This window comes from Quercus robur, chromosome 8 (genome assembly GCF_932294415.1).
Source record: "Quercus robur chromosome 8, dhQueRobu3.1, whole genome shotgun sequence".
In the NCBI taxonomy this organism is placed as follows: Eukaryota; Viridiplantae; Streptophyta; class Magnoliopsida; order Fagales; family Fagaceae; genus Quercus; species Quercus robur.
Genome location: NC_065541.1, coordinates 14840945 through 14851337, shown reverse-complemented (window position 1 = coordinate 14851337; position 10393 = coordinate 14840945). Strand labels below are relative to the sequence as shown.

Genomic DNA, 10393 nt, shown 5'->3' with positions numbered 1-10393 from the left:
TGGTGTTAGGGATCTTGTCCCTCATTGAAATTGAACACTCTTTACCTCCATTTTTAATTTAACTTGTAACTTCGAAATCAAGACGCATGCATGTGCTTGCTTGGCAGAGTGTTTAATTTAACCAACTTTCAAATAAAAAATAAAAACTTTAAAAATCATGACATTTGTGCATACAGCTGTGTTTAAATTTATTAACTAGTTAAATTTCAAAATCAAGACGTATGTGCCTACGTTGATAACTTCTTGTCGGTGTGGTGTTAGGGACCCTGTCCCTCGTTGAAATTGAACACTGTTTTTTTCTCTCTTTAATTAATTTCCTAAATTTTATTTTTCTACTATTTTATTGATGATACTCTGAAAGACCAGAAATATAAGTCATCTTTGTCATTGTCAAGTTTAGTTGTAGCAGATGAAAATTTTCACTCTCTCATAAATGGGGAGACAATTACCCTTCACTGCAGGGCTCACTGCCCTTATTGTTTTTGTATTTGTCAATAAAACTTGCAGTACTCAGAATAATATTCATCAGTGTGCCCCTTCTTCCTGCGGAAATATCCGGAACATAAGCTGTCCGTTTCGATTGAAGAGCGATCCACAAGCCTGCGGTGACCCAACGTATGAACTGTCGTGTGAGAACAATCATACGGTGCTATACTTATTTGAAGGAAAATTCTACGTACAGGAAATCAATTACAATGAGTACACAATCCGGGTGGTGGACTCAGGTATACAGGAGGACAATTACTTCTCCACCCCGAGTTATTCTTTTTATCTATATAATTTCATTTCTCGACGGTCCGCTCTGCCTTATAACATGCAAAACTACGACGAAATTGTGGTTTTCATGAGCTGTGAAAAGCCAGTGAATACTCCATTCCATTTGGATACTTCTACTTGCAATAAAAATGGAGAGTATTCTTCCAACTCTTCAATTTCTCATTCCAAGAGGTATAAATATGTTACAATAATTGGTGATAGAATAAGGGCGAAGGATGTGAGGGACTCGTGCAAAGTGGAGATGCTGGTTATGACATCTTGGCCAGGACATGATAATCCAATTATTTCCTGTACAGAAGTCCACAATAAATTGGTATATGGTTTTGAGCTTTCATGGATCCAATTTATTTGTGATAGTCGTAGCGGAAGAGGGAGCACTTGCAACCTCAATAAAGACTCGAGCCTTGTCAGATGCGACAATTTCAAGATTGGTGGGTAAATATAGCGAGAAAGGGCATAACACTTTCCATTCTCTAATTAAATACCTTACATATTGACCATTATTTTCCTCTTGCATATTTCTTTCTTTTCTACCCGAGTCTTGCATTTCTGATCCCACTAACCATGTATGTATTGGTTCAATATTGAACTTCTATAAGAAGAAACTTCTTGGTGATGTTATTGAAATTTACTGATTTAATTTTGAGGTTCCAAATGCTGATATTATTCTTTTCTTTGTCAAAAATGTAGGATTGGGTGAAAGACTACTTGATTTCCTCTGGGGTGAGGTTTCTATCTCAAAAAAGTAGTTTGAAGGATAATATAGAATCGATAATGATATAGAATTGCACTAGTAATTGTATGTGAGGAATAACTTATTTATTTGGGCAATTGGATGATCACAATCTTTTAGGCTTGAGGAAATGAAAGTAAAAATTATCGAATTTCTAAAGAAGAAAGCTCCTTGATGCATACCCCATGCATTCCAATGGAAAAGACATGCTAGGGTAGTTTCGGCATATATAATTTCTAAATTAATTTTAAAGTTCCAAACACTGATGTTATTCTTTTCTTTGTCAAAACTGCAGGGTGGATTCTAAGTCTATATTTTCTTTTCACAGGTGAGGTTTCTATCTCATAATGAAATAGAATTGCGCAAGTAATTGTGCCTGATACGATGATGGCACAAATAAATTATGGAATAAGAATAACCATGTACTTGGACAATTGGTTGATCTAAATCTTTTAGGTTTGGGAAAATGAAAAGTATAAATTATTGAATTTCTCAGTTAGAAGAAAGCTTCTTGGTGCATTTTCCATCCATTCCAATGTAATAGACATGCTAGGGTATATTTATCCAGTATTTATTGTAGGTTCGTTATAACGACTAGTTAAATTAATTTTAAAGTTCCAAACGCTGATGTTATTCTCTTTCTTTTTGATGAAGCAAGAACGCGAGATTCATATCAAGTCTATTTCCCTATCGGTGAGTCTTCTATCTCTAAAAAGTTGTTTGAAGGATAAAGATAATACAGAATGAAAAATGACATAGAATTGCATTGAGTAATTGTGCCTGATTGTGAAGATGATACTAGTAGATGAATAACTACGTACTTGGGCAATCGGTCGATCTTTTAGGCTTAAGAAAATGAAAAGTTAGATAATCGAATTTCTTAAGATCTACACAATTTGGACTGGTCTAGGTTTTGTGGGCACGAGTTAAATTGTTGTGGGTCTGTGGCTTTCTTGATTGGGGTGGGCTTGCTTTGTGGTTGCCGCTGTCAACAACTTAGAGGTTTCCGGGTTTGCCCTTTACTGGTTGTGATGCTTTAGTTGGAAAAAAAAATTAAAAAAAAAAAATAAAGAAGAGAGAGAGGAAAAACTTAAAATATAAATAAATCTTCAAACAGGTTTCAGGGTTAAAAAACAATAGAAAACCATTTCCGAGAATTATTTCTCAAAACAAGTTTTTTTTTTTTTTTTTTTTTTTGAAAACAGAAATCACAAAACAACAACCAATCAATAGAAAACCATTTTCTCTTGATTAAAATTTTCCTCTTATTTCCCTTAATAGTTTTTTGATAACAGAGGGTTAGTATTCAAAGAACAATGCATGTCTTGAACGTTTATTCTATTGTAACCTAATTAAAATGCCGTTTGCTTGGCAAAGTGGGCAAATTCTTCGCCACTAGCGTAGGTTAACTAAAGCACATTGAGAAGGCACTTAATTGTGCTGAGTTACTAAAAAAGAAAATTAGTGTAGAGAAACAGAGTGGAAGCAAGAAAGAGAGGGAATTAATGCAATTCATTTACGGCATACGTCCACAACAAAAACCTCTTTATGACCACAACTTTTTACTAGTAAACTCGAGGTTATGATGAATCCACTGATGAGTATTTCTAGTAGTCTAAATCTTAAACTAACCATACATTAGATTAGCGTTACAACACATACAATTCAAGTAGAATTATGATTCTTTGCTGGCACACCAAATTGGATTGGATCTAGATATCTTTAGCATCCCCCTTCAAACTCAATATGGAAGTTTGAATACAACTTGAGTTTGAAGGAAAGTAAGACCTAGAAATCATGTTTGAAATGAATGTGGTGTGTATCAAGCTGAACCAAATGAAGAGTAGATGACAGGTATGAACAAACGTCAAATGTGCTTCATGATTTAGGCTTGAATGTTGAGTGCAGTGCATGCCATACATATGGAGGCTATAGTGCAAAGGCATGTGTTTGTTTGTTTAGACCTCTTAATGCAGATTGTTTAACCTAATATATTAGTTAAGTAATTACTTAGGTTAATTATGAGATCTAGGTTAAACAGTGAAAGATCGTATCATGCAAACAGTGGAAAAGTAAATAACACACAGATATGATTACCCAAGAAAACTAATGAAACGATCCGTTTCAAGGTAAAAACCTTGGTAGGATTTGACCTAATTATCCTCAAGGTAAACAAATACACTAATAGGGAATTGAAGTTTTTACAAAAGATTTAACCCTAAATCTATTACTATTTGCAGTAGTAACTTATTACTAACACGATCATGTGCAAGATCCGAATCCATGGACTCTTCTCTCTTGGATTTGCAGCACAAAAGCACCCACGCTTATGACTTTGAGATTCCATTCAAAGGTTTCAAATCACTACTTGTTGATCTTGCAGTAATTAGATTCCACCAACACTTGATTGTAGATCTTGTTCCGTTAGACACTTGTAAAGTTAGAGGGTACAGAACCTCTCAAATCTCACAGAAGGAACTCACAAGTCTTCCAAGAAGTCTTCAAAACGTAGTTAGAGTTTTCCTTTTATACTTAAGAGTGTTGGACTGAAACCCTAAACGTTTTCATGGGCTTGGGCCTAGTTTAAATTCTGCAAAAATTGTTTTTATGCGATTTTCGATCGGTCGAGCCTGTCCTTCGATCGATCGAGCTTCACTAAAAATTAATTCTTTTTCCTGCAGCTTGAATATTCTTGAGACTTAACTTGAAACACTTTGAGCAATGTCTAACACTTATTCTAGACATGTTTTTGTTCTCGGTTTGCCAACATATACAAATTAGGACTCTAAACATTTACTCTTAAATCTTTAGTACCTAACAACATGGTCTGAATAATATAGTTGAAGATATGATGGAGACACATGACAAGAAAGAATTCTAATAAAGACCATTGATTAGAGGTGTGGTTTGAGTAACATAGCCTGAAGATTATAAAGATGCATGCCTAGAAAGAAAGCAGTAAAAGAGGTTATCTATCCAAAGAAACTTGATTGAAATAATTTTTTAAGCTAGTGGTAGCGTCATTTTGATAATTAGGAAATCTAATGATGTGGATTTTTTGTCATATGTTGGTTATATCCATTTTTTTTTTTTTTTTCAAATACCCTACATCCAAGTCGTAAAGCCCTTGTTGGTTATGTCTTTACCATTAAGCAATCATGTTACAATATAGTAGGCTAAATTCTAACGATACATGGTTACTTGCAAACTAGTGTTATGATGAACCCATTCGAATAGAATTATGGATTTTTTTTTACTTGCACCCTAAATAGAATTGGACTTGAACCTTGAGTAGGATTGATTTTAATATATAAAGTCAACATTTTTCTACTATTGCTTATATATTTTTGTTAAGCATGGCCCAATGAGAGGAATTTCTTTTGTTTTGGATCAGTCTTATTAAGCTTAGACTTTTCAAGTTTTTCGCGTCATTTGTTTCCCTAATTAGTAATTCATCTTTAGTTAGCAAAAGGTAATTTCAACTTTTTTTTTTGGTTGCAGATTATAAGTGGTACTTACTACTAAACGTCGTCGGTAAGAATCTGAATCTCCTTTGATATTCTTCAATTTTTTTAGCAGATGATTCCTTAAGATTGTGCTTGAGAATAGTTTACCATGAAAACAAGATGTAATTAAATTTTAGTGGCATTTAAATGGAAACAACATATATTGTGCTAATTACTTGGATTAGAAGGCACTTGGTTGTTAGTTCAGCCATATATTCAACTAAAAATTAAAATAGCTGAAAGCAGTGCAACAAGAAAGTTTGTTTTCTCATAGTTTTTTGGTGATGTCCCTGTACAGTTTTGTCATACCTTACAGCAAAAATGGTCTTGGGGACTCCATGGGTGGTTGCCCTTTTGATATATAAGTGGTGTAGGAGGCATTTATCAACAAATGATGCTATTGAAGAATTTCTGCAAAGCCAAAATAACTTCATGCCAATTAGGTATTCTTACTCAGAAATTAGGAAGATGACCAAAGATTTTAAAGACAAGTTGGGAGAAGGAGGCTATGGCTCTGTATATAAAGGGAAGCTTCAAAGTGGCATTCTTGTAGGTATTAAGATGTTAGATAAGTCCAAAGCTAATGGGCAAGATTTTATTAGCGAAGTTGCAACAATTGGAAGGATTCACCACATGAATGTGGTGCAACTCATTGGCTTTTGTGCCAAGGGACCAAAGCGTGCCCTTATATATGAATTCATGCCTAATGGTTCTCTTGATAAATACATTTTTTCACTAGAAGGAAGAAACCCCTTGAGTATTGAGAAAATATACGAGATTTCTCTTGGAGTGGCTCGTGGGATTGAATATCTACATCGTGGATGTGACATGCAAATTCTACATTTCGATATCAAGCCCCATAACATTCTTCTTGATGAGAACTTCACCCCAAAAGTTTCTGATTTTGGGCTTGCGAAACTTTATCCTGCAAATGATAGTATAGTGTCTTTGACTGCTGCAAGAGGAACACTAGGTTATATCGCTCCAGAGTTGTTCTATAAAAACATTGGAGGCATCTCCTATAAAGCTGATGTTTATAGTTTTGGCATGTTATTGTTGGAAATGGCAAGTAGAAGAAAGAACTTTAATGCATCAGTAGATCATTCAAGCCAAATTTACTTTCCAACTTGGGTCTATGAACAAGTTAGCAAAGGAAATGACATAATAATGGAAGATGCCACAGAGGAGGAGAAGAAAATAGTTAATAAGATGATCATAGTCGCATTATGGTGCATACAAATGAAGCCTAGTGATCGTTGTTCAATGAACAAAGTTATAGAAATGCTTGTAGGAGAAGTTGAATGCCTACAAATGCCTTCTAAGCCTTTCTTATCATCACTAGGAGATGTAGAAGACAACTTAAATCCCACTTGCTCATCAATTCAATCAAGTGAATCAGCTCAATAATAAATGCAAACAAGGTGATATGTCAGTTGGTTGATTTACATGGAAGAGTGTAATGTATTTTTGGCATTGCTAATTCAATAAATTTGGTTGTAATTTCTACAAAAGTTTACTTGTAATAACAAAAGTTTCAATGCAATTGTTTTTAATTCCATTTGGTGACAAAAAAAGGATGAAGACAAATGAAGGTTGTTCCTGTGCAAGTCTAGAGAATTTCGGTCTAGCAAAATAAAAAATAGTTAATCGAAATCAAGTAGTTTAAAAATTTGTTGAACAAAAAATTGTCTGATGTTCGTCTGATTTTTGGTCTATGTCACTATATGATAGAATTTATAGTGCATAAAGTTTGGAAAGGTAATTCTTTTTTACAAATGCGATAGAATTTATAGTGCATTTTATGATGATTGTTGTTTATTATCATGCCTAAATATAAATTAGTTTTTAGTGTTGGTGAGATTCAGATCCAAGTTTCACGTAAAAAAAATTTACTAGCTGGGTTAACTTGAATTCATGAGAAAGTATGAATGTTGGTGTAAGCGACTAAATTTCTAGTTTGGAATAAGTCAAACAAGTAAAATAGTTTCACAAATGCGAATTTGTATTTATGATTGTGTGGTACAATTCTCTGAAATTACAAAAGAGTGATCCTCTGATTCAATCTCCTTGCAAGACTTATTGATTGGATTTATGGTAATGTGGTTTTGACTTGAACACAAAATATCCTTCAATTTGGTTGAGGGATGGATCGAAGATTGCTGAAATGGAATTACAATGAATCTCTGGCTATGAGCTTGTTTAGAAATCCTTTGTTCTTCACGTTCTTCGTGTTTTTCGTGCGTTCTTCGTCTTCGAAGGTTTGTGGTGGAAGTTCTTCGGTGCTTTAGAGGCTTGAATCCGTTGAGCTTCACTGATTTGTGATTTGTTGATGTTTTCAGACACTTTTGGCTTGATTCCCGCAAACTTTAGGATCTAGGCAGATGATCTGGATGATTCTGCTTCGAATGTTCTCCGATTTTGGGGTTGAAGTTCTTGAAGGCTTTGAGGGTTGATCTTCGCAGAGCTTTTTCACTTCTGAATTCTGGTCTCCTCTGAATCCTCGTCCCCTAAATGTCTCAAGAAGGCTTCTATTTATAGGAGTTTGGGGGTGGATGAGCGACACGTGGCGGAGCTTGATTGGTGACACATGTCACAGCCTGATTGGTCATCTTAAGTCATCGCTTACACGTGCGAGGTTGCTTGAGTCATTGCTTACATGTGCAAGGCTGCTTGAGTCATCGCTTACACGTGCAAGGCTGCTTGAGTCATCGCTTACACGTGCGCTGATGCGTGATTGGTTTTTGCATGACACTTGGCAAATTTCTATTGGCTTCTGAATAGTGATAGCAAAACCTAGCAACAGTACGTGGTGCTTTGTAATTGGCTGTATTTTGTGGACTTAATAATGTGACGTGTCAGCTTGTGATAGGTCGGGAATTTTCCTTCTCTACAAATGCCCCCTCGAGACTCGTTCACGCACACAGTCTCGAAGTGTGGTGTGGGAATGAGTTTCGAAAAAAAATGAATTTTTGGTACTTGACTCTTTAAGTGAAGTAGTTGAAGGTGGTGGAGCTGTTGAAGGTGGTGGAGCTTTCAGAAGGATGAGATAATTTCCGAAGAGTAGACCCATCCATATGAAAGGCTTTAATGAGACTGAAAAAGGGTCTGCAAGTATTTGAACGTACTTGCGTGATGGAGCCTTCTTAGCAGAGGTTAAGTTGAAGTAGTTTCAAAAGAGTATTTTGGATCGTTGGCGGCGATCACAAGATGTTGAAGATGGGGAAGATGAGAGAATGGTGGCTGGATACAGCATGCAGGGTCATGGAGCTAGCCTCGTGTTCTTAAGAACTTCTGGTGAAGTTATTTCAGAAGATCATGCTTTGGATTATGGCGAGGACATGTGGGAAAGTGGTTGAATGTGCGTGTGTAATTGTTTCACCCAGGTTAAGTTGAGGTAATTTCAAAAGAGGATGGATTCTGGTGATGCTGGTGGTGTGAGGAAGATGGAAATGAAGCAAAGTGAATGGATGAAACATACACCACCATGGTGCTGGCCCTGTATGTCGGGGACCTTCTGGTGTAGATGTTTATGGGAAGTACACCTTTGGATATGGGACTGACTGCATGCTGAATGAGGTCCGACGGTAAGTAGTAGAATGTGCATGCGTGATGGGACCATGCCGACGGACGTTAAGTTGAAGTAATTTCAGAAGAGTATTTTCTGAAATTCTTCAAGCTGATTTTAAGTTGGAGTAATTCCAGAAAATGAGTTTTGAGGTACCAGCAACGATGACCTTTGGGTCCCATAGTAGTGGGGACATGGAATAAGGCTTTGGTGACCATTTACCGGCACCAAAGGCTGAATTCTGATGAGCTGGCGCCTTGGCGGTTGTTTTAAGTGTCGGATGGAAGACAATTTGTAGGATACCCCAACACTTTTTACCATCTTCACCTACTGCCACTTGTTGGAAAAGCACAGAAAAATGAAAGATGGAGCTAACTTGTGATTCTGGTCTTAGAAACCAGCCAAGTTGCTGTTTGTTCCGAACCACTGCTTCTGCTGGAAGACCAAGCAATTGGAAAGAGACTACAGGAGCCCTGAGGTTAGGAACAGGTGTGTCCGCTGGACTTGGATTTCCTGGCCAACCAAGTCCGAGGAAACATGGAACCAAAATGCAGACCTTGTTACGAGTAATTTTATGGGCGAATGCGGTCATTAAGGGGGGAAACAAAATTTGCTTGGATCTCAAACCTGCAATGATGTTGTTAATAGGGTTTCGACCGAACCATGGGAGGGTTGATCTCAAACCGATTATGAAGCAAAATCGGTTGCTAGGTGTTGAGAATGATGAGGTCATAGTGAGAAATGGTTGTGAAAAGGGGGATTTGAAAATCTGAAAGAGCCAAATCTTCATTTCATGATTCAGTGTTTTTTTTTTTTATTTGGATGAGTTTTTGATGAACCCGACCCTCCTATTTATAGTAGAGAGATGAAGAATGGTAGATAGGTAGTTAAGAATGGTAGTTGAGAATTTTTGGTGAGAACGGTAGGTGGGAATGGTAGGTGGGAACGGTAGGTGGGAATGGTAGGCACCGAACGGGAATGGTAAGTTGGAGACTGGTAGGCACCGAGCAGATTGAACTAATGACCTAGTGTAATTTCAAGACACACTTGTGAGAGTTCATTTGTACTTTGAAAGGCAAGTCTTGATGAAATCTGGAGAATAACCCTGAAGGGATCCCAATTAAATGGATGAATCTCAAATTTTGATCTTGAGGGCCTAAGTTTTGAACACTTGGAATTGAGTCATTTTTGCAATTTCCGAGTCTCAAATGATGGAACGGACTCCAAAATCGGAATGTACTCGAAAAATTGAGCAAGATAGGTCCATCTCAAAAATTTTGACATTTGGTCAACATTTGCACAAAAGTCAACTTTTTTTTTTTGGAAATTGGACGTTTGCACAATTTCTGAGCTTCGAATGAAGAAACGGGTCCCAAAATCGGAATGTACTCGAAAAATTGAGTGGGACAGGTCCGTTTTGAAAATTTTGACTTTCTGGTCAACATTTGCACAAAAGTCAACCTTTTTTGGAAATTGGACATTTGCACAATTTCTGAGCTTCGAATGAAGAAAAGGGTCCTAAAATCGGAATGTACTCGAAAAAAACAAGTGGGACAGGTCCGTTTTGAAAATTTTGACTTTCTGGTCAAGGTCAAAAGTCCGCTTGGTCAAAGCATTTTCTCTTTCCTTTTTTTTTTTTTTTTTGAGGCGGTTCGGACCGGGTCAGATTTCCAGGTCGGTCTGGGTCGAATCTGGACAAATGGGTCAGCAGTGGATGACGTCACAGCACTGAGGGCACGTGCGGCTCGTGTGGCATGTGTGGCACGTGCGAGCGCTGGCTGTCCTCATCGGCGCATAGGACTGAAGGCCGTA

The 10393-nt window shown here is 37.0% G+C and overlaps 1 protein-coding gene across 2 annotated transcripts; it reads left to right on the top strand.

The window, feature by feature from the left end:
* Positions 1-341: 341 nt before the first annotated feature.
* On the top strand, positions 342-6627 carry LOC126694738 (rust resistance kinase Lr10-like). 2 transcript variants are annotated; one of them, XM_050391233.1, is made up of 6 exons: positions 342-1208; positions 1468-1500; positions 1806-1838; positions 2165-2203; positions 5012-5044; positions 5315-6627. In XM_050391233.1, the coding sequence occupies exons 1-6, from the start codon at positions 434-436 to the stop codon at positions 6421-6423; spliced, it is 2022 nt and encodes a 673-aa protein (XP_050247190.1). In that variant the 5' UTR covers positions 342-433; the 3' UTR covers positions 6424-6627. The 2 variants fall into 2 exon arrangements, with proteins under 2 accessions (XP_050247190.1, XP_050247191.1); XM_050391234.1 differs by having other exon boundaries at positions 1079-1212; positions 5315-6613.
* The last annotated feature ends 3766 nt before the right edge of the window (positions 6628-10393 follow it).